This window comes from Coloeus monedula (genome assembly GCF_965178545.1).
Source record: "Coloeus monedula genome assembly, chromosome: Z".
NCBI lineage: Eukaryota > Metazoa > Chordata > Aves > Passeriformes > Corvidae > Coloeus > Coloeus monedula.
Window position 1 is genome coordinate 9001994 of NC_138822.1, and position 27992 is coordinate 9029985.

A 27992-nucleotide genomic window follows, 5' to 3' on the forward strand; every position below is an offset into this window, starting at 1 on the left:
GGGGGAGGCCGAGCACTTCCTGCTCATCGTTACACAGCACTTTTTCAGCCTTCCTGGGCTTTCCTTTCTTCCGCTGCTGCTGCCGCTTCTCCCTGGCAGCCGGCGGGGACGCACTCGCCCCGCCCGGCGGTGCTCAGCCCGCGCCCCTCGCCGGGTCCCCTCACCAGGGCCCCCGGCCACCCCGGCCCCAGGGGCGCCGCGGGGGGGGCGCGGGGAGCGCAGGGGGCTGGGCGGGGCCCGCGCATGCGCGGCGCGGCGCAGCGCTGGGGATAAAAGGGCGGCTGGGGCGGCGCGGGAGAAGCGCTGGGGCAGCGGGAGGCGAGGGAGGAAACCGAGACGAGCGCGGGGACGAAGCCCTTGGTTTCTTGCCTTTAAGCCACCGACCCTCTTTTCCCAGCCGTCGCCGCCATGGTGAAGACCGTGGGCAGCCTGGTGAGTCCGATGGGCGAGGCGGCCATGTCCTTTAGCTGGGAGAGGGGCGGGCGGCGGGATGAGCATCATTTCCCCGACGGGGCGGGCGAACGGGGAGAGAGAGCTGCTGGGGGCAGCTAGGCAGTCAGGGGACCCTGCTTGGGCTGCCCTGGGCTCCCGAGAGGCCTTGGCCTGCGGGAGATGGCGGGTGAGAGCCGGTGTGCTGCCCGGGCAGGCGGAGCCTGCTTCAGCCATGCGGCGGGAACGGGGGAAACCGCGCGGAGGGCTCGGTCAGACCAGAGAGAGGGAACAAATAACTGCGCGACCTGAGACTTGGGGGAGTCGGAATGAGCAGGGAGGTGATGCAACTTCACATTATGACAGGTTGTTGCTCATCGCACTTTAAAGTCTTAAGGAAAAGGCTTCGTTTCTCAAGCGGGTAGCAGGGTACTACAGCGACAGGAGGAGAGGACACAGTCTTAAGCTGCGTCGGGGGAGGTTTAGGCTGGACATTAGGAGGAATTTCTTTAAAGACAGGGTGATTAGACGTTGGAATGGGCTTTCCAGGGAGGTGGTGGAGTCACCGTCCCCGGAGATGTTTAAAGGACTGGACGTGGCACTCAGTGCTATGGTCTGGTTGACAGTGTGGTATTGGGTCACGTAGAGTCGGCGATCTCGGAGGTCTTTTCCAACATAACGGATTTTGTGATACAGTACCCTAATTTAGCAGTCCCGATTTGCCTTATGTTCTGCTAGTGTGTAGAGGACTAGACTGCTTTCTTGGAGTTTGGCCTAAGTTCTGTTGCCTTTCTGGGTAGGAGATAATGGAAAAATGAATCCATTTTTCTTGACTTGAATGGGACTGCTAGAGCCTATTACCCATACTTATATAGCAGGAGTTGCTGGCATAAGTAGTATTTCCCTTGTAATGCTGCTGTCTGACATATTCACTACGCTAATGCAGCACATCACTTTTTGGATGATTCTGTGAATACAAACACATCTGTGGCTTTGAGGTACAGAATGGTAATAAGGCCTAGACCAACACATGGAGAATACCATGCTGCTGATGAAATAGCATGTGGTCTTGTGCACAGCAGCTGATGTGGTTGATAGACAACAATAGAGTATTTGTTAGCTGTAACTTAGGAACCCAAGTCTCAAAAAATATTCTCCGTGCAAACTTAACAAGCTTTTCACTTCAGGAAAAATCCTGTTTGGCTAGTCTCGCCTTTTGAACTTGAAATTTGGTGCAAATGTCAGTTTGATCTCATTTTGAGGCATCTGCAAGTGACGCTGTGTGGCATCCTGTGAGGCCCCAAAAAACTCGCTCTACAAGGTCTTTAACAGGGCTTACAGTTGTTCATGTACTCTGAGTTAGACACGGGGGAGAAGTACTGACAAGATATTCTCAAGAGATCAAAATAACAAAAAAGACTTTACTGGCAACTTTAGAAAATCAGAGAACTTTGGCAAAAGGTTTAGTGCAACATTCAGTCTACATAAAACACTTCCCAAAGCATTAACTTAGCCCATTCAACTTAGCAAACTCCAAGTGTGTTTGATTGCAGGTTACTCAAAAATTCTGAGAAGAGGGAATTAGAAGAAGAAAAGGACAGAAAATATATAGAAAAGGGCACATATAGCTACTAACTCCTGGGTCCCAGCGGTGTTCAGCTGCTAGAAATTCCAATAGGAGGTAGGGTCAAGACATGTGCTAGCAGCATGTTCGACCTTAAATACCCCTCGCCTCTAGTGTGCCTGTGATTGGCAGCCACTGTGCGGCTGGGATATGGTCTCTTAAGGATGGGGTGTGTGGGGCAGTGCACTGCCTCACCGGAGCAAGGCCTGACCTGCCCCTTCCCCTGCACATTTGCACTCCAAAATGTTTTGAGACCTCAGTCTTTCCAGTCTCTCACACATCCAAGTTTGTTTTCTAGGCTGTGCTCTTCTACAGTCAGTTCACTTTATAAATGAAAAGCATGTCAGACCTCTCCCACTGGACCGCAAAAGTGTTGACATCTGATACATAAATATACAAACTAACACTTGTGACCGCAGCTCAAAAACCGGTGAACGCCGGAAGCTCCTTAAGAATGAAATGCCTTACCATTCAGGTCCTGGAGAGAGAATGGTGTGTGAATGCAACCTCAAACTGTTGTTCTGCTTTGCATCTTTTCCCCCTTCTCTGTTTGTGATGGCACAGGAGGGGCAAACTTTTGGTGTAAGATTTGAGAGGTTTGTTACACACAGGAACAGATTACACATGGCAAGTCAAACCTGGCTCTGAAGGAAGAGCCTGTTCTAAGTTAGCCAGGCTTCCACTATCCTCCTAGCTGTGAGCATTGATTAATAGTCTGCTTTAGTTAAAGCACTGTTAAAGCAGAGTTTTGTTGCTCATCCATGGAGAGTGTGGACTCAACAGTCATGCTGACAACAGCATTTTAACATCAGTAACACCCAGAGTATTCAAGCACAGTGCAACTGGGATTTCTGGATTAATTCTGGTTTTCAGTAAAGCACATTTGTATTCTTTTCTGATACAAAGGGGAAAACCCATTCTTGCGCTGTCTGCAAGGACTTCTGTGAGTGAGACCTAGCTAGATATGCCCCTTCTCCCGACACATCTCTCCAGAAACAGACTCGCTTCTGAAGAATGGCTATTTTCAGGGTGCTTGACTGATCCCGCTGTAGTACCTGCTAGAGCACAGAAGGAGAAGTATTTTGGTTGGTTTGTAGTGGCCTTGAGATGAGTGACTAGTGTAAGAGGGTTTGGCTGTGGGACATACTGCCTTTTATAGCAGAAGGTAATGGGGTATATAAACTTTAAAAGCTGTCAAAGCTTTCCTCTTCATTCTAGCTGCCTCTCTTGTTATTTGAGTTAAAGAAAATGCTGAAAAATTGCAGTTTCAGCTACAAGTGATAGTTTTAGAAGTGCTGTGTGCTAGGGAGTTCATGCAGTCGAACCTTTGGTCTGTTTATGCTAGCTTCTGTATTTAAAAAACCTCACTAAATTACATAGTAACCATTGGCAGTCAGCTGATGACTGGGCAAGTTCAAGGGTGACTTGATATGTGTTGAAAATAATGTTTACAACCAAACTTTAATCAAATCTGCCAGATAGTGTGGAGCTATCTTATCTATTGCTGAGAGCAGCAGACTCCTTTCAGCACCATCTGTGGCCAGCAGCCTCCTTTTTGAAGGAGGTACTGGGAGCCTCTGAGGCACTAGAGGCTTTCATTATTAGACCTTCTTACTTGGCTCTTGGGAACAGATGCCTGCTACCAATGTGTTTGTTGAAGGTAGCATGCCCTTTTCTGCTGGACAACAATAGAAGCAAAATTGACATCTTGTGTGTGTTCAGGGAGGTTGTAGTTAAATATTTAAGAAAAGAAAAAAAAAAAACAAACCCAAAGAACAAACCAATATTGACCAGCATGCTAGCTGAGGCTTCCCCCAGTGAGCTGTTACCTGAAAAAAATGTTCTTTAACAAAGCTGTAAGATCCTCTCAAATTTTTGTCTCAAAGTGTGACAAAATAGTCTTGTGATGGGAGGTTCTCCTTCTGGTAACAGATTTTTTTAGTTTTTTATATGAAAGGTTGTCACTTCACAGTTAGCATGAAAGGCAACTAGTGAAGTCAGTTGGACAGGTCAAGCAGCTTGTTTTTGTTTTGCTCCTGCTACTGTCTTCTGTCCTCCAGAGAAATTAAGCTCACTAGAAAAACTTTTGGAACTTCATGCTAGTTCGATATTTTCTAACTTGCAGGGGTAACACCTTCAGACCCAGCATCTCTTTTAACTGTCCTACAGCAATTTTGGCTGATATTAGAGAGGGTTTACAGGGTAACACCTGATTTGTAGTCAGGACCAGGTCACCACTAGTGGTGAATGGTATGTGACCAGCTGTAATTACGATGCTGTTCCACTTTCCCTTTGTTCTATGCAATAGCAAACCTGAGGTATGTAGCCATATGATTAACACATTCCAGGGCTGGGCGTCCTTTTGCAGAATACAGTAATTATGTAGCTGGACAGGAGACTTACAGGTTAAAAGAGGATGGTCAAGCTGGCAGCTGCAGGAAGTGGAATCAATAGAGTGGTGATGTTACAGTGCAGAGGTCTGAGAAGCTATACCAAAAATCAATATTAGGATTTCAAGGCCAAAAGGAGTGAGGCTTGACTGAGGAACTTACACTATAAGTACTGGGAGGGAGCAGCAATCGTGGATTGCTGTGTAAAGGGACATTAAACTCTGTTGGTGGGATTGAGTGCAGGAATGCGTACTATGTCAGTACAGGAGTAGGGGAATGTAGGGAGACAGGAACACTTAACTGTTCCCATCCCTTTCAGAATGGGGGTACGTGGTGTGCAGTGTTACAACAGATCTTGTATCAGAGTAGCTGTGATGTCCAAGATGCAAGGATAGAAAAACCAACATGGATGCTGTATCTCTGAAGAGAGCTATGTGGGGAGGGAAAAAGTCTGTTAACAGGGAGATGTAAAGCTGAGTGTATTTGAAAGTTACAGGAAGCTGTGGAGACTTTCACATAGGATTATACATACATAAGAATGTTCATGCAGGATCTCTGCTTGCATGTTAAATACACTTGTGTCCAGTTTGACTGTGTGCACTTTTGGCTCCTCACCTGCATGACATTCTTTAGCTTACTAGAGTCAAGTCTCAGTTTATTGTGGCTGATTGCAGAAGCTGGGATGAGTTAGTTAACTCCTGCACTGCAAAACCAACCCCTGTGTACATCTGGCAAGTAACCACACTCCTTTCAGTCAGCTGTTGCTGACAGGACTCCAGTGCTTTGCTCTCTTAAGCTGGGGGGACTAAAGTAGCTATCTTTTGAAGTTTGTACTAACAGTTCTCCTGAAGCCTGATTGCCAAGACAACGAAGTTGAAAATCATTGAAGTGGCTTGTACTTTCTTTGACAGTGTCAGGAAGTAGGTGGCCAGCACTTTCTGCTTCTGCCTGAGATATTTGTTAGCCTTTTGCTAGCATGCAAGTATTTATTGCTTTTAATGTCTTTCAGTTCTATCAAAGCATTCACTTTTTGACCAGCAAAAATGAGTAATGGCATGTAAGAATGTTTAGTTCCAAGGAATATTGTCCACAGATGATTGGTGTGACTAAGTGTAACACACAGATTTGAAGACTCTGAATAAGTATTGGGTGTTTATTTGTGTAGTCTGTATGTGTAGCATTGCTTTGGCTAGTGATGTCAAATGTGGGTTCACTTGGCAAAATAACTATCCTATGAGGTTGCTTTCAAAAACATGCTTTAGAGTAAAACACAAAATATCATTTTAATGTTAGCTATTGACTGGAAAAGTCACCAGAGTGGAGGACTGTACAAAGGTTTGTTTCTGTCCTTTTCAAGTTCTGCAAAGGAAAGTCTGTCCCAGAAGAAAGTAAGTCTTGCTACCAATCCAGAAATGAGATCTGGATTATGAAAAACAGTAAGGATCACATTTAGGGGATAACACAGAGCTGGCAGAGTTGAGCATCATAACTAGAGAATTTCTAGCTTGTTCCCACAATTCAGTGAGTTAGACTGACTGAGCATTTTGGCTGTTTTCTAATTGGATAGTCATAAGACACTGACTGCTGCTAACACCAATGAAAGCAATTCATATTGGAGCACTTACATGATGGTACAAATAACCCAGTTAAGTGTTTAAGAGCTGCCATAATGATTAGTGTGTTAGGTCTGAGAGCAAGCCATCATTGGGATTAGTCTTATATCCTTTAGGAAAGGAGGGGGGAATCATTAATGTGTTCAATATTTTTTCTTGTAGGTTGAATTCGAGGCAGAACTGAAATCTGCTGGTGAGAAGCTTATAGTAGTTGATTTCTCTGCCACGTGGTGTGGACCATGCAAAATGATCAAGCCCTTTTTCCATGTAAGTAGTTTTTCTGGGTTTATTTCTGCATTGAACTGTATATAAATGTTTGTGTTGCTTGACAATAACATGGAGGAAAATTCCTTTTGCCTTATGTGATTGCCATCATTTCCTGGAAAAAGAAGTTGCAGAAGTATCTGGTTTTAAGACTACCAAGTGAAATAGACTGACCTTTGATATAGCTGGGAACTAATACAAGGTTTAGCTTTTGTCCTGGTGCTTAAATGTATTTCAGGTCTGCAGAGACCTGCCAGTTGCACTGCTTCAAGCAGTAGGATACAGAGAGGAAACAATGCTTACCCTTCTGTAAACAGTTAATGTAACTTCTCCAGCTGTGTTTAGGTGGCCATGTTATCTCCTGATAAAGTAGGAGAAACAGTAGCATCTTTTGGTGATCAGCTAAAGGCTGCAAGAGAAGGCCTTCCACCTATGTCTTGGGATATGTGGGTCCTTGTGGGAAGAACAGATTTCCACAGACTCTTCCAGAAACAGACTGGAGCAGAATAGAAGATTTTTGCTGTGGTAGTAAAATAGCTGCTTTAAGATAATAAAGCATGTATCCTAGCAGTTTAAGCAGCACCAGCCTTTCAATTTATATGAATGCATCTTTTCAGGAAGCTTTCCTGGAACATTGCAACTGCATAGTTATTTTTATTTCTTTCTAGAGTTTGTGTGAGAAGTATGGTGATGTGGTGTTCATAGAGATCGATGTGGATGATGCCCAGGTAAGCTGTGGGGTGGTGCTGAGGGAAGACAGCTAAGGACTTCCACACAAGTGACAGAGACTTCTTTTCAAAATGTCTTCACACACTAAAAACGGGAGTTTACTTCAACTTAAAATTGAAACATAGGGATTTAGCTAGCTGGAAAGAATGATTTTTTTTTTTTTTTTTTTTTTTTTTTTTTTTTTGAGAATACCTGAACAGAACAAAATGCCTTGGTTATCTGCACCCTTGAAGTCCTATGGCATATGTCAGATAACTTGGGAGCACTGACCCTTTACTTTGGGAGGGAGCATTAGTCTAAGGTCTTAAGCTGCTTTGATGCAATCTTCATTAAACCTAATGGTTCACAACCTACTGATCTGTCTGGTGTCTCCACTGCTCTTGGCACTGTTTTGTCTTTCATTAAAAATGAAATTAGGTCTTGAATTAAGTGCAATAAAATGTCTGTGGTATTGCAGTTTCAGTATTGCCAAATAGGTACTTGAAAAATGTTACATGGAAGCCCAAGAGTTGCCATAGGGCTCTTGTGTCCTACAAACAGACATCTGTTTTGATGCAGAGGTTTTTTCCAAACACAGAGTACAGGTTAAGATTAAGGTTTTTGCTATTGCATGAACTAAATGTTGAAGAGGGGATCTTTAAGGTTTACTTCAGGGAGATGTTAATACTGCACTGGTTTTGATAGTGGTGGACAAGCAAAGTGCTTTTTACTTTATCTCGAGCAGCAGTGACTTTGCTCTGTCACCTAAACAGAAGTCAGCTAGAGTGGGTTCTAAATTCAACATCCTTGAGAATATACCCAGTTGAAAAATTGGTTTTTTGTCTCTTCCAGGATGTCGCTTCACACTGTGATGTGAAGTGCATGCCAACGTTCCAGTTCTACAAGAACGGAAAGAAGGTAGGCTCTGCTTTTTTGGAACTGGAGCAGGCAAGCTAAACACTTCAAAGAAGATTGGGAGTGTTGGACTACTTAGTCTGCCTTCTCTTGATTATGTCTCTGTGGCACCACTAGCATTAAGGCACTCCTGAGAGCAAGCAAGTTCATCTTAGTACCGCAGCAAATGTAACCAGCAGTTAACTGGTGATGCAAACTGTTGTTCACAGGTAGTGAACTGAGTTAGTTACAGGTCAATCTTACAGGCTGAGCTTCATGAGAGATAGCAGGGTGAGATGTCAGTGTTAAGACTGCTGGTCTATCTGCCTAGCACCCTGCTCTTTACTTGGTCAGTGTTTGTCATCTGGATGCAGCTTGTGTTCAAGCAGAGACATGACTATAGGTGCCTGTGGAATCCCACCCAAACAGAAGTCTCTAACCTGGTTGAGGTTATATACAACAAACAACTGTTTAGCTTATTTCACACAGAGGCTGTATAATCTTTGAAGTGAAGGTCCTGTCCCTGTTAAAGGACTGAACAGACCTCTTGTGTCTGCCCTGCCAAGAGATGGTTGAGATGGGATGCAGATTGTGCTCTGACAGCACAGTGGGCTGCCTGTGCAGGGCAGTTTGAGTAGCTCTGTGCCTGAACTTCCTGAGCTGAATGTGTTGTCTTAGGCTTTTAGTTTGCCAAGCAAGCTGAAGGTAGGCTTTTCTAAAGGAAAACAGTGCTTGGATGTAACTTTCATGGCTGAAGGGGATGGAATTATACCCTGTATAGTTGAGTGTCACATGTAGGGTGACTTTCAGTTCAGTATGGGGTCAGTCTGAACCTTTGACAGTTCTGTTAGGGTAAACTTACACAACTTTGTGATGTTATTGGAAGAATTGTGATTACAGCATGACAGTCAATGTGTTGCTTTTTATATCAAGCAAGAAGTTTCATGGCCTGTAGTGTAGTCTGCTCTGTACCTTGTACCCCTGTAGATACAGGAAGACAGAGCTGCTGGTTTTGAGACAGCAGAGGAATGTTGCCTCTATCATTTTTCCTGTAAGTTGCAAAAAGAACAGTTCTCACAGGAGAAGCCAGGTGCAGGGGTAGGTCATTTGGAACAGTCCTTCCAGAATTTGATTGGTAGGGTCCTGAGCAAGCCAAGGTGATTTTAAGCTGCCTCTGATATGTGGGGACCTTCAGAGTCTCTTTAAGCCTCTTTGAGTCTTCCACAATCTTGATTCAGGATCAATGGTAGTCTGGAAGTGTTTGATAGTATTTTGTTTCGCATGAGTTGTGTGGGAAATAAATACATGGATATCTGCAAAATACTCTGTTTTGAGGATGGGAAAAATTTTAGGTTTTAGCAGAATTGAATAGGCGCATATGTGACTGGATACTATGCAACTAATGTTAAGAAGCATTGAATGCAAGAGTTCTAAAAATCAATCTCTCTTTACAGGTGCAGGAGTTCTCCGGGGCCAATAAAGAGAAGCTGGAAGAGACCATTAAAAGTCTAGTCTAATCTCCAGCCATGAAGACATTGAAGCATGACTGCTTTGGCTAAATTACAGCCTGTAACTTTTCTACTTAAAAAAAAAAAACCAACAACTAAACAAGCTAGCTAGATTAAGTGGTGCAAACTATCTTCTTGGTCCATGTATATGAGTACAATAAAGTATAAACTCTTCACTTTTGGATATTGCTGTGTGTTTAACAAAAATGTTAAGAATTCTGTGTCAGGTGGGTGTCAGATTTTGCTGTGTTAAAGGAGTACTGTCTGGATACAAAGACTTGTCAAAGGCAACCTCATCTATTGTTGACATGGGATAGCCATGATGGTTGCTTTAGGAGAAGTCTGCTGCCACCTTACTCAGATGGTAGTCACCAGGCTATAATCTGGTTTAAAAACACAGAAAGGGGAGTTGGAGAAAAGATGGTGATCACTGGGTAGGATAGTTCTTTCTTTTGTTAAAAGACTTTTTAGACTTCAAAGCTAAGACTTGTCCTTCCATAGCATAATACCAATCCTACCCTGGAAGTGCAAGGTAGAACTTGGACTTGCTGCCTTTTTGCTTTTTCAGTTCTTCCTTGTCATTGGCATGTGTACCTTCTGGTTCTATTAGTAACAAAGTGTGTTTAGTCTGAGTTGGGCTGCTTGGTTCCTAGGCAATAGTCTGGAGCAAATGACTGAAGAAGTGAAACTTGTAATGTCTTAAGGTCAAGAGAATTTATATTTATATACTCTTGTAATTTTCACTTGATTGCACTGTTGCACTTTTAAAACATACTTGACACTGTGTTGGACAGTAAACTGGACTCTGTGGTCCTCCAATCCTGAATCAGGCTGCCTAGATGAATGCTGACCTGCCAGCCTTTTTATACCTGCCATTCACCTACTCTTGGCACTGTTACAAAGAACAGTGTTTTTTCCACTGTATCAAAATGGCTTCCTTGCTGGCTTCAATGTTGTCCTGTATAAGAACTCAGTAAAGAAGGGAGCAGGGCTGTACCTAGCAGTGGGTACAGCTTAGTGAGCTGTGCTGCTCACTGAGTATCACTCATGGAAAAGCTAGACTTCCTGCTGCATATGCACACAATGTGGAATGAGTGAGCCTCTTGTCTTTGTGGTAGGGAACTCACCCATGACTCAGCCTTACACTCACTTCACAAGCATGCATGAATTTCTTCATGGCTCTGGAGGACTGGGGGCCTTGAACAGCTTAATTTATATGTTCCCAATTTGAAACAAGATTTTTCTAGTCCAAGAAGCGGCCACACCCTTTTCTTGAGGATGAGCCATCAAGGTTTCTTCTTGGATGTAAGTTCTGAGTTGTGATTATTCAATGAGAAGAACATGGGAAATATTTTCCATGTAGCTCTGGCTATTTGACTAAGAGAAATGCAGCTCTGTGTTTGAACTGTTCAAAGGTAAATGGGAAACCACTGCCCCAAGTGCTGCCATGGACAAGGAGCCTCCATTCCTAGAGCAAAAGTGCCCCTACTGGGACAAGAGAACCCTAGTTCAGGATGGGAACTGGCTTGAGTCTTTCAACAGGCAAGGACAGGGTCTTTCGGTCTTTAACAAGCCTAGGTACAGCAAATAAGCATTTTCTTCTAAATGGAATGGGCATGAGTATCCTTGCTAAAGCCTAGGGCTTTAGCCATATGCCCTCCCACATGGGAATTAAGTAATGATACTTTGTAGAGAGCTCAGTGGGTGCATTTTTTGCTTGTTTTTTGTGTGAAGGCGTGATGCCAGCATTGCTATGTGCCAGGCAGTAGCACAGCATTCACTCTTTCATTAAACTCTGTGGTCTGCTGCTTGCATGAACAGAATTGGCTGCTTTGATCCAGTGACCTGAAAATACGCCTTTAAGAGAGGTGGTAGATGGCCAACTGACTTGAGTGTTTGGTAAACTTGATGTACATGGCAGAGAAAAAACAACATAGAAAGGTTTCTTCTGGGAATAAGGGTTTCAGGAAGAAGTTCTCCCATCAGGCAGCGACTGCAGTCTCTGTCATTTGGCTGTGAAATAGCTGGGATCTATGCCTTGCTGTCAAACAAGAAAAGCAAGATGTTTTTGTCTGCAGGCCTGTTACATAGCCTCCTTATAATGGGCTGGCCAACAGGAAGAGAAGTACTTCCTTGAGTACAGCAATTAAAACACGTAGCTGGAATAATTAGGTTTAATGAGAGAGGACTAACATGAAAGGAAGAGCCAGGGGGTCACAGTGAGTGGATAAGTGAACTGTGCGTGACCAAATTGCAGTGCAATAGTGACACTCCTTACTTTCATCCAGGGGTTCTGAAAAGGCTCTTGTGCACTTGGGGAAGTTATGTCATGTATGTGGGGTGCTTAATCACCCACATGTCTCTTCGATCTCTTGCAGCAGTCAACTGAGCTAGCCATCTGTTTTCCATTCTGTCCTTGACCTGAATAAGTTAGACTTTGATTCCCCTCTGGAATGATTCCAGTAAGAGTATTTGTAATAATTTTAATGTTTAATTTCTTAACTATTCAAAACTAGCTGGATCTACCAAACTAAAAAATTACTTACATTGTTTTACCAATGCCAACAAACTGTGGCATAGCCGCTCCTCTGGATTGAGCTCCATTGACATGCAGCTTTCAGCCACCCAAGGAATTGGCTGGAAGAACATGCTGTTGAAATCCTTGCTGGATTAATGCTGTTGTGCTGGTCCCTCACCCTTGGTGAGGGGTGAGAGAGTCTGACCAGGTGAAGGTGTCTTACAAGATGCTTTTTCTCATGTACTCTTGTTCCTTTCCCCCTGCCGCTATAGTTTAGCACTTTTATTTAAACTCAGGTATCACAGAGGGCTTGGCTTTGGTCATTGTTTAAGTCCCTTTTGGAGTTGGCTGTCACCGGCTCTATCTGATGTAGTGGCAGCTTCTCGTCCTCACCAGAAGCCACCCCTGCAACATCCCCAGTACCAAAACCTTGATAAAGATGGAACTAGATGAGTTTGAGAAACCTGTAAAAATCTTAAGGAGATGTTGGGGAAGGACATCCACCTGAAATGCAGTTCTTCCTCCTCTGGAGAGAGGAAGCTGAGATGGTCCAGGCTGGCAGACAGACAAGGTAAGGAAGGCATGGGAGCTGCGCAAAGTCCCATCTCTAGCTGCAGCTGACAAACACAAGCTTGTGACATGTAAATTGCCACAAGGTGGCCACGGCTGTCTGTGGGTTTTATACATGTGTGTATACACAGGCAGGCTCTGGGAATGCCTTGTGCTTGTACCTCTCTGGCAGTGCGGGGGTGATGGTAGTACCTCTAGGTAATGGGCTAGAGGGAAATGCATGGGGGAAGGTGGGCTCCTACTATCCTCGTGGCACCATCTGGCTGGCTTACAGGAATTGGAGCATTTGTCATGGACGTGACAGAGGTATAAACAGACTCTAGGGGGCGGTGAAGCCAGGCATTAGGTCCAAAGGCACAGAAGAAGGAAGAATTTTAGACCAGGCTTGGGTCATTTCCCCTCTACTTGAGTAAGTACACATTTGCTCAGGGAGACAATGAAGTCTGGTATTTCACCTTTCTTTGTTTCTAGTTCCTCTGAGAGGGGCACCTCGGGGAGAGCAAGGACCCACACCATGAACAGTACTCACAGCTGTGAAGCCTGCTGATAATGGAAACACAGTGGTTTTAGCACCACTTAGTAGGATTGCTCCAAAGGCTTTCAGCTTCCTGGAAGGCTGAGCCCACACTGAGCTAGTGATAACGGGCTGAGGATAGGGACAGAAGGTGTCTCTCTGCACTGTAGGTAATGGCCAGCAGCAAGCTAACCTGTCTGGAGCCAACGGTGTGAGATGAGCAATTAAAGTAAGGGGTCATGGGAGCAAGATAAAAGCAAAGGATCTGAGCTATGGCTTGCTTGCTTCAGTACAGGCAGATGTGGTGACAAGTTTAAGGTTGGATTTGATCCAGCTGGGGAATAGATCTCACATAAGAATGAATACTGTGGCTGGGTGATAGTGTCTCATGACCCCTCCTGTAGGCACCGACCCTGGGGGGACCATGAGAGAAGCTCATCAGGCAGCAATGCATTCCAGGGATAGTTCCCTGATTTCAACAAACCACAGCCTTCTGTAACAATTCCCAGTGCTTCCTGAGGCTGCCTTTGGTGTAGCAGGCCATGGTGAACTCCTCAAGGAGGGTACCCACTGTGTCCTGAGCTCAGACAAGTTACTGCCACCAGCCCCAGCTTGGCATTGCTTAGGAACAGGACACAAAAGTTGCATATTTACTAGCCTGGAATAACTCTAAGTCTAGAGACCGCTTCGTTTTGCACAGGCAAGTATAAGGTGTTAAGCAGTTAAACCACTACTCTAGAAATAATGATATGTATAAATGAAGATCTATTTAGCCAACAAATGATGAAGCCTGCAGCTGTTTACATTTAAGATTAAATAAACTCTTCCTCTTGCTCTCATATATTACATCCTCCATTAACTGGGATAAAAAAGTCTCAAGAATCCCACTGCCACCCTACTTGCGACGTGTAACTTATGTAGGGGCACAAACATGGTCATGTGGACTGCAGAAAAGGAGCACAAAAAGACCAGATATGATTATCAGCACAGCCACGGCTACAAGGTGATTGAAGAATGGCCCCTGTGCCCTGGGCAGAGCTGACACCCTTTCCACCTTTGCAGACACATGCAATAGAGAACTGCTGTAGTGCTGAGGAGGACCAAGCCCTTGCACAACTTCTGACAGCCAGTGGGACCACCAGGACCTCACCCCTTCCCAGAAAGCCTTTAAGCTCAGCTGCAGAGTGATAATGTTAGAGGAGGGGGTGCCTGGCACATGGCATTTGCCACCCACCAGCCCTGTGCAGCTGTCCAAGGACAGGCTGGACTGCCTGCATGGTACTACCCCATGCTCTGCCCCTAAAAAGACACAGAGCCATGTACTAGCAGAAAAGCCTCTCCCAGCAACACATCTCAGCATCTTTGTTCTAGGCTGGGCATTGGCACCTTGTTAACTTCATTACCCTGGTTGTACTCAAAGGATTAGCTTGCTTCACTAGCAGGGGGAAACAGAGAGACTTTCATCCTACCTTGTGTCACTGCCACAAGGAAAAAAACAAAATTTTTAATAACTCCTTTTTATTTTCAACATGAGGAAAAATCCAGGTATTGTTCCACAAAGCTTAGAACTCTGAGGACAACAAAGCTTACAGTAAGAAACTACTGCAAGAATGCCAGACAGTGAGGGATATAATTGTCATTATTCATGTTGTGGCAGTGTTCCTGACATGTAACAGAAAACCTGGATTTTCATGAAAAAATAGCTATGTTCCCCAGAGAAGTTCAGAGGCTCAGAGGTGTGTGGTGTGGTACTGGTTTTACACATAAAAATTTTATTTTCATGGTTAAATAGCCTTGCAAAATCAACTGCAATTTATGAAGCATAAAATCTATACACAGAAAGGGGAATGTACAGATCAGTATTTTAGGAGGAAGCAGGCTGAGCCAGGATTATTCTGACTGACAAATCTTTCTGCAACTCTGACCAAGAGACAGGACCTTCATGTGGCTATTCTTAGTTCATTTCCTAATCAACACTTTACTTGAAACAAGAGATTGTTAATTCACTGGACTAAAAACAATGCAGTATTTTAGGATTTGCAAGCCCTCTGAAAATTCCTCAACAAAACACCACCAACAACAGCAGACCTCTACTCAGTGGATCTGAAGCCTACTGACAACAAGTTCCCTTTTCTGGTTTACCCCTTCACATGATACGCAGTGGTATTAGCCCACAGATCTTCCTCAGTGGCCCCTGTAAAACCACAGCACTGGAGCTAACACAAATTGTCAATTCACTCTCCTCAGAAAACACTATAAAAGGTACCAGAACCAAGAATCATCATTTCCCCAGAGGCCAGCTGACCTGCATGTCAGGGTATGTTTTGTTAAGTTCACTCAGCAAGTATTGTCAATCTACATCTTAAGTAAGGGATCTATTTTGTTGACATACGGAGCATCTAATCCTGGCTCTGCAAAGATATTAAGTAAGGGTGCTTAGGATCCCTCTTCAATAATCAGTAATGAGACCTTAAAACTAACCATGAAGTCCTCCACAGTGATTGAAAATGGATCACCATCACCTTCAATACCTGTCTGTATCCCGTAGTTAAGAGGTTCTTCTTCTGTCTTTTTCAGAACATCTAAGATATTTAGTGTTGCTAATCTGTGTGTCTCCTTTGCTCGGCACATTGTCTGTGCTGGACACCAATTTAATGCAGGCCACCATACTGATCTCACCTTCCAGGAGAGCCCAGGTGAACACCATGGCAAGGTCAGCTCCAAGCCTGGACACCAATTACAAGTTTCTCATGGAAATTAGTGATCTATCCATATCAACTGTACTGAGATCCACTGGGATAAAAAAGTGCTTGTAATATTTTAGCTCCTCTGTGTGAACCACAAGGAAGTGAAAGAGACAAGTGTTCCACAAATAGACCTATAACACAAGCAAAGTATACATCAAGAGATTTATCTTTCCATATTCTCTGAATAATTGAGATAGCTACATTGTTTAATTTAAAAAAAAAAAAAAAAAAAAAAAAAGCAAGCCAGCTAGAGAGGAAGCTGAAATCCCCAAATGTTGTTAGCTTAGCTTGTTCTCCCCTCCTCGATATTGGTAAAAAAAAATCCCCCTTGCAAAGTTCTGGGCCAAATCAATGGGTAAACATCAAATGTGCCATCAGCTAGTGTGGAGAAACACAAAAGCTGGAAAGGATTTTAGGTGTGAGAAATAAAAGCAGGCTTCAGAAAATAAAGCAAAAGGATTTAGAATTCAGCTTTGCCTGTGAGAAACTAGAAGAAGATACAGTTATGCAGCACCAAGGACATTGAAACAATGGTTAGGGTTTCTAGGTTTGGCCTAGATAGATTTTGGAGTTGCAAAAAATATGCTTAGCAAGAAAGATAAGTTTAAGGCTTATAACGAGGATTTTGTATATTGTTAAAGCATAATAGGCCAGCATTGTGTATAGCAGAGGTACGTGTGCTGTTTATCAATTGGTTAAGACAGCTGTCTGTAACTTTTAGATGCATGTTGATTGGCTAAAAGCATTGCATTCTTTTAAGAATGCTTTGCAATCAGGAAGTTGTTGGATGTCTCAGACCATCTCTTGTGAGACTGATGCAGAAATAAAATAACAAAAAGCTCCTGGAAAGCTTGTCTGGGCTCCCCGTCCCGTTTGTCGGAGATCGCTGACAAGCTAGCAAAGCTTTCGAACGGATTTTCCTTTCTACAAGCCTGCTCATTGAAAGGTTCAAGCTACTATCAAATCTTTTACAATTCTGATTTTCAGCAATTTTAAGGTACTTTGTTTTGTGTAGCTCTGGGAAGCAACTCTTGATTTCTTCAAGAGCAAAGCAATTGGAATATACTTAGTCTTATTAGCCAAATTATTAACAGAAGTTACCATCACCAAACATCCAGCAAAATGACTGAAACATACTGATCGTATGATTTGACAACTGAATTAAAAGGGTTTAACATTCTCCTGTGTCATTCTCCCAGGAATATCTGACTTCACACTTTTACAACAGCTTTTCCAATATTTTCTCCCTTTAGCATTCCAATAAAAGCCATTGGCATGCTCTCAAATCCTTCAGTGACTTGTTCATGGTACTTCACTTTTCCCTGTCAAAAGTAAGAAAGGAAATTACTGCATTTTCATCCACCAAAACTAAATAAATTGCAGCAAAATTTTCTCCATCATATATGTTTCATTTGAAACATGCAAGCTGGCATGCACCAGGACAACTGCAAAACCAGGTGGGCCCTTGTGAGGGTCTGCTTTTGTTGTAAAACCTTCTATGTGGAGTCATAACGGGAAGCAGAAGTCACTGCTGTAAAAACACACCAGGACAGATTTATTGTTATGTAGTCCCCAGACAACTGACATGTAGGGGATCATTTCTGCAAAGCCAGGCCTGTCTCTACCCATACAGAACTATGGAATTGCAAATCCAATCATCAAAACCTGACCCATCCCAAATCCTCACGTTTGTAAAAGCTACAGCCTCTTAGCCTTTATTGTTCCCGCTAACAAACTTCTCACACCCATGAACCAACCTGGCTACTAACTCAGCCTCCACCTCAAAAAATAAAATATAAGAAATTCCCTATTAAGTCCCTTTAAAGCCCAGCTCCCTATACTACAAAAACATTCATTCTTGACAGTAATTTCAGCACAATACTACAATGGAAATCCTGGCCCATACTACAAATGACTGAATGAGAAATACACTAATTACTCTAAATATGAAAATCTTCATTACCAGGTAAGTGTTTTCAATTATTCTGGAAGCATGCTTCTTCAAAGCCTACAAGTATTCTGGAATATATCTGAGTCTACAAGCTAATATCACATGTCTCAACGAAACAGGGAAGGGATCAGGCATATTTACTATGGTTTAAGTGTCCCCAAGAGTCTCAAAGATCAAGGCAGGGAGAAGGATAGTGTCATGCTGGGACCTCATCTAAACAGCTATGGCAAGAGATTTTGCAAAGAGGGAATCTGCAGAGTACACCTGACAGACAACTGCCCCTTCCTTCCTTCCTTACCTCCACAACCCACTTTAGCAGAGCGTTCAGACCTTCCTCTCGGCGGTGGTTCCATCGGGACACAAGAAACCCTTCCATCTGAAGCTCTTTGAAGATCATTGGATACTGCACATAAGGCCCTGCAAGAGAAAGTAACCAGCAAGCCACCTGCAGTATCAGTTTCATTCAGAATAAATCCTAATGCATAAAGTGAGCTTTTAGCCAATAAAGACCACTGAATCACTTTGTTTCAGCCAGAAGCAACAGATATTTTTCCAAACAGAATTTCCAGCACAAAAGACCAAAACTTCATGGATACACAGCCACCTAGGGAAACAAAGGCCTGATTTATAAAGCTATGGGGCTAAACATTTCTGAAAACAGTTTGAGTCAGAAATAAAGTGGCCTCAGCTTCACCTGAGGGACTTCAGCTGAATCTCAAAAATACTGTTTTAACACCTTGTTTGACACCTTGCCAGGCTCCCATGCTCTCTCTAACTCCCAAAGTTTAAGTTATAAGCTCTAGAAAACAGTTTCCTCAATCATAAAAATGTGTGATAGTCTCCTCATTCCCAAAAGCCTGTTCCATTTTTTTAAAGTGATCTGAGAGTCCAAAGCCGGTCAGCTGCCAAAGAGAACACAGTCCTCCCATTTCTTCTAGAAGGAAAATCTGTAAAATTTAATGTTATTGAAAATGAATATTCATTCAGCCACATTTCTCAGCAGTTTCATTAGTAGCTGAAATCTTATGAGAAAAAAAAAAAAAAAACAAACAAAAACCTTAAGCCTGCATCATCTAAAAACCTGGGGGAAAACCATTATCTCATCTTAAAGTATGTACTACTGTATATATGGCATCATGACACCACACCTGTCTTCTGCTGATCTGTATCTGCTTAGGGCCCTGTGGAGTCCTGTTTTAAGTATTTTAACCACTCCTTCATTTCTAATCAGCTGATGTTCACCAGATAGTGTGCACAATGAGTGCATGTACACACAAGGAGTGTGGTTCCAGTGTCCCACAGGAGCAGTTAGTTACCCAAATGTACACACATATATACACTTAAATGGCACAGGGAAGTAAACAGTAGACTCCCATTATGTCTTTCTGCCATCACCAAAGAGAAAATCAATTTAGACACAATAAATCAGGTCCTCACCTTTCTGAGGCACAGAGTCATTGTACTCAGAGATGGCTCCACAGACTGCAATCCTTCCATATTTCTTCATCTGGTTGATAGCAACACTGGCAAATTCTCCGCCCACCTATAAAAACCAGAGCATGTGCAGCATTAGAGACAATGCAGTGTTTAGCATTGACTGTCAAAATCTGCCAACATTGCACTGTTGCACCAACAGGTTCAGTCTGGGGAAGCAACTTCCACTACCCCAAAGACTTGGTGGCTGCAGAAACCCTTGCGTTTACACAGTGCTATGAGGACTCAATCTCACTCTTCCAAAAATTAGTCATGAATGTAGGAAATCAGCTTTAATTCCAAATCTGCTTCATGAAGCTTGGTTTGGAAGCATCAGGCAGGACTAGCACACAGGTCCCTCCTCCTAAGGGTGCTAAGAAGCACCATCTCTGCTTTTCCCACACACCAGTCTGCACTTCTACATTTTCACATCATGGTGATGTAAGTTTTTACTTAATGGTTCTCATCTCCAAAACAGGGATGTGCTGTGAAAAGAAGCTTTTAATGGTGAGAAGATCTAATAAAATTTACTGCTGTGGGGAGCTCTGCACAAAAGTTGGAAGTGAAAATTAAGGGAATGGCCATGGCCATAAAACCAGTTTGGGACATGAAATTTGGAAGGCTAATGCAAAGTGGCAGGAGTTCCAGCCATAGAGACAAGCATTTTGCCCCAACACCAAATATTCCTTTCAATTGCCAAGAAAGGAAGAACCTCAAGACCTTCATCCCTGGACTGGCAGACACACTGCTGAAGGAAAGAAATGCTAAAGAGGTGACAATGGCTTCTTTAAACCAGGTAGCTAGCCAGGAAGTTTAAGGCCAATATATCAGCTAATACCCCTGTGACCAGGTATTATATTATCAGGTATAATGCATATGTTAGCTGTATTAGGAAATTAAAAGAGGCAGGGCTGGTTCTCTGGCTTGAAAGTGAACTGATGTGGTGTAACTGCATCCATACTGTTACACTTTCTTAGTCTTCAAAACAAGATGCTTACATTCAAACACCTGGCAAGAACAGTATACAGCCCCCATTAATTCCAGCTATATTTGGGAGATGTCAGAAACATCTGAGGGCTGCTCCAGTAGTTTTGCAAGTGGGCCTTGCTACTGTTTTGTTTATGGGTACCAATGCAGCCCCCATGACCACATAATGCGGAGCCATCCACACTCACTCCCCTACCAGCAACAGCAGAGAACTGCCTGCGGTCCAAGGTGGGGCCAGGAATGGACTGGATCAGTTAAATGTTATTGTGACCATCACCCCCCAAAATGTGCCATGCTTTTCAGAGAGTGAAGTACAACTTCTGTTTCTCCATCCACAAACACTGCCAACAATCCAGCTTTGCCTTTTGGGTCTTGTTCTTTCTGTTACTGCCCAAGTCAGCTGCAGAAGTATGTGTAGGAAGGGAACAGAAAAGCAGTAAGCTCCTACAGAGACCATTGCTTGATTAAATGGACCTCCATATTGAGTTCCCGGTGTAGACTTCAATTAGATGTATACAATATTGAGTTCCTGCTACAGTTTAAAGAAAATGACAGCTCCTCAAGACAAGGCGTTCTCTCTGAACTTACATTGTCAAAGAAACAGTCATAGCCATCAGGAGAGGCTTTACTCAGTGCTTCACCCAGAGATTTAACAGTCTTGTAATTAAAGGCTTCATCAAAGCCTAATTTTTTCAGATAGGCAACCTTGTCATCTGAGCCAGCACAGCCGACCACTTTGCAACCCTGCAAGGAAAGGAGAAAAACATTTATAAACATCCCCTGACAACACAGGCTGACACTCAGAGAGGGCTGGGTGAAGGGCTCACCCTTAAAGTCAGGCTGTTGTCAGCATATGAGCTCCTGAAACATTCAACTAGATTTGCTGTGTCTTCAGGAGCTTTTCCATGTCAAGACCCTAGTGCAGGCATGCCTTCAGGGATGCTTGTCCTACTCATCATTCATGGCCTTGTTGCCCTGTTTTACAGCTAAGTCTTCTCAGCAGCAAGTATGAGCAGTTAAAGCCACTCACCCCAATTTTAGCGAGCTGACCCACCACAGAGCCCACAGCACCAGCTGCAGCATTAACCAGCACTGTCTCTCCTGGCTTCATCTTGCAGACCTCCAGCAGACCAAAATATGCAGTGAGGCTGCAAAGAAAAGGAAAGAATGCTCAGTGAGGAAAAAAAGATGACAGACACAGAAGTGTGACTTGACCACACTGAACCAAAGTATCATCACCACCAGAACAAGATTAAGTTTTCCTATTTTGTGAAACACAAAACCTAATCCCACCTTCTTTGGCTTTTTCACAGTCATGCCAGAAAAAACCCACAGATATACTGCTGGGAAAGAGAATGTTGAGGCAGAAATCTCTCTAAAGTGAAAACAGCTTTCATTGTGCTCATTAGTCACAAGGAGAAAACACCAATAACTCTGTGACAACTCAGTTACATACTGGAAGAGACAGTAAATCCAAGCTAGACAGAGGTCAGTTGCCAGTTGGTATCTACCAGATTAAATGATACTCATCACAAATCGAAGCTGACAGAAAAAGATAAAAAGGGTGAGGAAAACTTGCTGAACGAATGGGCTCACTGCTCCTGAGGACTACTGTGCACAGCTATGGTTTGTCTTGGTTTGAGACAAATTTGAAGGAAAACGTCCGAAATCAACATCCCTCTGTTAGAAGGCAGATTTCAACAGCCCCTCCCCCACCCGATTCCAAAAGAAATTCCTTGGAGGAAAGCAGAAAAAAACTATTTATTTAACAAGCAAAGTGCATGCAGGCACAGGAACAAAGAATGAATAACATTAAACAATAAAACCTCTCTCTGGGAGATGACCGAGGAAGATTCAGAATTCTTTGTAGGTGTGGCTCTGCCCTCTCCAGAGCTGAGGTTTGGAGTGGGCCCCTCCAGGCCGTGGTGTAGGGCCTCCCGGTGATGACGTTCCAGAACAGAGCAGAAAAGACCCAAGAAAAGTTCTTGCCAAAGGAGGCAAGCAGCTCAGCTAGCAGGCTAGCTAAAAACCAAAGAGTTTTAACTCTCTGTCTCCCGAGAAAAGGAGCCAAGAGCTGGGAAAAAAAAAGCAGAAAGGTGCTTTCCTTGGCTCTGTAGCAGCAGGAATGCAGAGGACTGTATGTCCTTGAGCACAAACCGCTCTGACAAATTTGCCTGCTTCTCTCCCCCCTCTCCTGAGAAACTGCTTAAAGACACAGGAAGGCACAGGATTCATGTCTGGCATAGGGCAGATGATAGTATCATACAGTCACCCCAGGACATAGGTAAAACACAGAATCATGAAGGTTGGAAAACACCTCCAAGATCATTGAGTCCAACCTTGTCAACTAAACCTTAGTGTGAAGTGCCACATCCAGTTGTTTCTTGAGCACTTTCAGGGATGGTGAGCCCACCACTTCCCAGGGCAGCCTGTTCCAATGCCTGACAACCTCTTCTGTGAAGAAATTCTTCCTGATGTCCAACCTGAACATCCCCTCATGCAGCTTGAGGCCATTTCCTGTTGTCCTATTACTTGTTACCTGGGAGAAGAGACTAACCCCCATTTGTCTATAACCTAGGCAAATGGGGGTCAGTAGTTGTAGAGAAGAGTAAGGTGTCCTTGAGCCTGTTTTACTCCATGCTAGGCAAGTCCAGCTCCCTCAGCTGTTTCTCATCAGATTTGTGCTCCAGATCCTTCACCAGCTCTGTTGCCCTTCTCTGGATATGCCCCAGCACCTCAAAGTCCTTCTTGTAGTCAGGGGCCCAAAACTGGAAACTGTACTTCAGGTCTCAGCAGTGCACTAGTAATCTGTAGGAACCACTGAAGTAGCTCCTCAACTGGCCCAGAATCCCTTAAAACTCTTCTTCTAATCTCTAAATTCAAGCTTAGAGCTTCCCACATGGTCTCATCTGAAAGGGTTAACTGAATCCCTCTATAAGACATCTAGAAAAAACATGCATCTTGCCTGATGTTAAAATGAAATCTGAGAAGTTATCCACCACACACAATTTTACAATAATTTTGAAAGCCTTTCAGGCATTAGGACTAAGTCCTCATCTCCCATAAAAACTACAGAGAATGAGGTAAGAAATGCAAGGAGAGACTCCAATAGTAAATACAGATTCCAAAGCACAGCAGTTCTGTCTGCTGTAGTGCAATTCAAACGACATCTATTTTGCTACATGATACAGCATCTGTCTTTTGTGTTTTGGTGTTGATTCTGGAAATACAGAGCCCAATCAGAAAAAGCAGACTAATCCAGGTGCCAGTGAAGTTTGAGACTTTCCACTGAGGTTAACACAGACTGAACTAGATTTTATCCAGCTCTTCCTGGATCCTCTTTCTTACTTATTACAGCTCCTCAAGGAGAGGCACAATAATCTCCAAGGTAAATCTGCTCTGATGTAGAGGATAGGCCAAACTTCATGCCCTATACAGGGCAAGGGCATGCAGAAGCACACCTTTCTACCAGCGTGAATAGGCAATATGCTGGTAGAACAAGACAAAGGTCATACAGCTAGGCAGAAACCTCCTGCACACCAAAATCCAGGGGATAGTTGCCTTTTCATCTCCAAACTTACCCTGGCATGCCAACTGTTCCAAGAGCTAGAGATTTGGGGAGTGATTCCGGCCAACTGGAAGGAAGGAGTCGTAGATCTTTCCCATCAGAGATAAAATGAGTTCTCCAGCCCCTATCACACACGACAAAGGCCCCCACTGCAAAAGCAGGATTTTTGCTTTCTACAATCCTGTGTAAAAAGTAATAAAAAAAAAACAACAAAACAAACAAACAAAACAAAACAAAAACAACAACAACAAAAAAAAAACCACAGAAACAAATCAATACTGGCTGGCTCTTCCATTCTTCCTGTAATTCAGAAAATAAATACTTTGTGTCAGGATTTTTATCCCATACCTGCTGATGCTGTAGGTGTCAAGTGCCTTCCCTGAAATGCCTACGACCTCTTACCATGAGGGAAATACTGGCAAGATGATTTTAGATTCAGCCCCACCCAAAAAAAACCCCATTTTCCCACACAAATGCCAACTCTTTCTTTGACTAGCACCAGTTTGGTTTGAGCCAGACCAGGCTTCTGTGAGTTAGAATGCAAGAAAGAGGATGCTGGGATTAAAGCATGGAACAGCAAGGAGTTGTTGCTAGGCTGTCTGTTCTCAGACAACCTGCACCTCATTTAAAAGTTGAAGATCCTGAAGATGGAACCTCTTGGGGTAAAGAAACCAGATAAAAAGCAGTATCTTAAATCAGGGAGATATCCATATCAGCAGTCTCTATGCCAAATGAAAATTTCACTTTCTTAGCTCAACAGGAAAACTGTGTTGGAAAGGGGTAGATAAGAATCTTAGAATTATTAGAAACAATTGACCTTCTGTTCATCAGACTTGTTTGTTAATTTATCCCAGCCTTCAATGTTTCTGCAGAGAAACACAAGAGTCAAAAGCCACAGATGTTCCTAGGCAGCAACTTACAGGCAGCACAGCAGGAACAAGCAGACAGAGGGGACATCTGTAGAGCTAAATTACCACAAGCTTGGGAAAAGGATGGATTTAAGGCTATATAACCCTTTGGCTAGAGCTGTATCTTTGGTGATGCTGAGGTATTCTCAGCTGAAGTAAATAGCATGCATGATTGCAGACATGCAGCTACCACCACATCAGGTTTTAAAAAGTGAAGTTTAACATGTGTGGCAAGTACAATGGTTAGTGCTTCACATTTGTAAGAATTACCTTTGAAGACACTATCATCAGAAACAACATATAGATTTTATCAGAGGCCTAAATGCTCTCCGGAAAGGTAAAAGAGGTTCTTAAAAGAAAAACACATTCCAACCAGTTACAGGCGAGAATGTCAGTAGCAGAAGTATGTAGATTCAAATCAAGGATGGGTAATGCAGGCTGCAGATGTCTCAAGTGTCAGCACATTCCTGTTGAGATCTGCCATGCCCATTGGTAACAGGAACTGAAGATCTTACCTGGCAACCTGTGTGCCTATCATTATGTCCCCTTCCTTCATGAGCCTTCGACTGTAAGGTCTGTAACACAGGCAAACACAGCTTACTGTACGCAACTTTAACAATGTCCAGACACACTAAGAATTAGTAGCAACCGATTGACCCAGAAGGAGAGTATCAGCAGTGTTGTTGAACAGATCACAAATAGCTTGTCATTGTAACAGAATAACCGATGTTTTCCAGAGCCAACTACTTGAGCATCCCGGGCAGGAGTGTTGGGGGGATGACACCACTGATCTTCGCAGCATGGTCTACCTCTACATGAAGCTTGAGACTCAGGGAACTATCTCTGAATTTAGTGTCCACAAAGCCTCTTCAAACTACCTAGTCTCCCTGTGCATCAACTACTGCTTATTGGGTATATCAGCAATGTCCAACTTAGAATATGTATCTTTAAGTACAAGTTTGCTAAGTTAAATTAAGCAGGAACTGCTATGGGTATGCAGTCTCATTTGAGTACATTGCATTCCATTTGAAGACATGACAAGGAACAGCAGCTGATTCCAAGAAAAGTCTAAGGCAGCAGAAACATTACCCCAATGTCTAGCTAAATCTGGCACAGCTCTATATTTTGAGTCTTGTAATTAACATGAGTTTTATAAAAAGAAGACAAAGGCATTGAGACTCTGGCGACAGTGGGTGCTGCCAGTGCATGTTGTTTTGAGGTTTAAGTGGCAAATCAAATGAGGCATTTTAGCCAGAAATTCAGAAAGGACAAAAAGGTATACCTCATGTAAGGGTCAACACTGAGAAACACCGATGCAAGCAGCAACTCTGATGAAAAACAAAGCAAATTCCTGGATATTAGCAGTGCAGTAGAGCATAGTTTCCAGAAGTCAGTTTTCCAGCTAAATTGATATGAACTCCTGACAGCTCAAAGCCCCCACATCCCATCTTTGTTTAGGGAAAACCTACCAGAAATGACTACTACATTCATTAGTTTTGGGTTATTGGTATGCTGTTGAACAAGAAACTTTCTGCAGTGTATCCTTAGGAAACCATCTTATTTTCAACTCCACAATTTTGTATATGCCTCCTCTCTCTACAGAAGGGTCACACAGACAGAATTCCTAAGCAAAACTCTAACTTAATTTTGATGCATATAAAATGTCATTCCACGATTCAGCCAGAAGAGGGTGATAAGACACCTTGGCACAGGTAAATACGAGCTACTTGGTTCCTTAAATAGAAGGCATTAGTTTATCTTTTCTAAGTAGCCTAATTCACCTTACTGTCTCTAATAACACTAGTTCTTGGGAAATACATTGTTAAACATGTTTTAAACTTCTCATTTACACAGCACTTTTAGCGGTTCATCTCCACCTACTAATATTTTTCATTGCCTGTGCTGCAGTGGTCTAGCTAAAACAAGCTAGAAATGTATTCAAATACCTTCCCATTACTCAAGAGTGAGCAGGAAAGACACATAACATAACAAGGAAGGCCACTGCCTTTAAAAGTGCCACTGTAGTATGAACTTATGCCTCTTTTTGCTTTAGGGATTAAAATAGGAAAGAAGAAATTACTCCATGTTCTTAAATACCCACAGGCATGAAATTTTTAAGTGTATCTGTATATGTAAGGAGAAAACAGTTTTCTGTAAACATAATTGGTACTTTAATAACCTTCTGTACAATTCCTCCTGCACACCCTTTAAAGTGCGGCAAATTTTGTAAATGACAAGTGGTGAGATGAGGCTCAAGAAAATATGGTAAAAATGTCCATGTGAAACCAAAAATCAATGTTCATTCTTTTATCAACAGCTCTTGCTGTTGATATGGTAACAAGTTATCATATTCCTTACTCTTTTCAGAACAGAGAAACACAGGAATAAAAACTGTCCTTTTTTTTCCTGTTTATATTCAACCACTCTTCTTGTTGCAACAGAACAAATAAGATAAGGACTGGCAAAAAAAAAAAAAATTTTGAATGCAGGCAGAAGTCTTGCCATCTTGCTTCTTTAAATAAAAGACCAGCCTTCACTGACTCCAGCCCTGAGGTCTTTCAGCTATAGCCTCATTCCCAATGCAGTCACTGCTCTCCCTCAGCACTATCCTCAATATTTTCCCTATCAGCATGAAAAACTCCACTGAAAACATACTCCTATAGGGTATCATCTTCTCCATCTTTTTCCAAATGATTTTGCAAATTAAAGTAGATAAAAACCTTTTACTAGTAAAATTTGTTGAGTTTTACTACAGTTACCTCATTGGTTCTGTGTCACAGTCCACTTCTCTCTTTCTACATTAAACAAATTCTGTTTTCCTTGTGGCTTTGAGGTTTCCTTGTCGGTTTTGAGGCCATACCACTTCGGTAATCTTCTCCATTTGCAAACACATTCGAATGCCTTTGCCATCAGGCAGCAAGTGCACTTAGGCAACATGAAACTCTGAAAGGTGTGCTGCAATTGCGGTGTACTGGACTTACAAGAGTTCAGTCATTGTTTCTAAGGGCATTACCAGAAAGCAAGCTGTCTTTGAAACTACCAACCCGATAGTATATTTCTTCAGCAATTGTCCTTCTCCATTAAGGCACATGGCTTGAGACAAGCCACCAATTTTTGAAATTCCAAAGAGAAATATGCAGCTTTATAGATGCACAGGCATACATCAGCTATCAGATAACCTCCACAAAAATTAGTAATAACACTTAGCACTCTGCTCACCTCCATCCTTTAGATTTGGCAGCTCTATCTCTTTCAGGTCAAAGTCACTGGTTTTGGGAAAACCATCAAAATGCTTCTTTAGAACCCATGCCTTGGAAATCACCATC

The 27992-nt window shown here is 43.0% G+C and overlaps 2 protein-coding genes across 3 annotated transcripts; one reads left to right on the forward strand and one right to left on the reverse strand.

Moving 5' to 3' along the window:
- The first annotated feature begins 276 nt into the window (after window positions 1-276).
- TXN (thioredoxin) lies at window positions 277-9604 on the forward strand. The gene is made up of 5 exons (XM_082301210.1): window positions 277-432; window positions 6219-6323; window positions 6989-7048; window positions 7881-7946; window positions 9377-9604. Exons 1-5 carry the CDS (start codon window positions 409-411, stop codon window positions 9437-9439), a joined length of 318 nt encoding a protein of 105 aa, XP_082157336.1. The 5' UTR covers window positions 277-408; the 3' UTR covers window positions 9440-9604.
- Window positions 9605-16153: 6549 nt separating this feature from the next.
- Window positions 16154-27991, reverse strand: PTGR1 (prostaglandin reductase 1; the record flags this gene model as incomplete). Of its 2 annotated transcripts, XM_082301833.1 has the most annotated exons (9): window positions 16154-17101; window positions 18029-18147; window positions 19168-19273; window positions 20779-20934; window positions 21221-21338; window positions 23772-23939; window positions 25182-25241; window positions 25949-25994; window positions 27886-27991. In XM_082301833.1, the coding sequence occupies 9 exons, from the start codon at window positions 27989-27991 to the stop codon at window positions 16991-16993; spliced, it is 990 nt and encodes a 329-aa protein (XP_082157959.1). In that variant the 3' UTR covers window positions 16154-16990. The 2 variants fall into 2 exon arrangements, with proteins under 2 accessions (XP_082157959.1, XP_082157958.1); XM_082301832.1 differs by lacking the exon at window positions 25949-25994 and having other exon boundaries at window positions 23772-24058; window positions 27886-27988.
- Window position 27992: the final 1 nt, after the last annotated feature.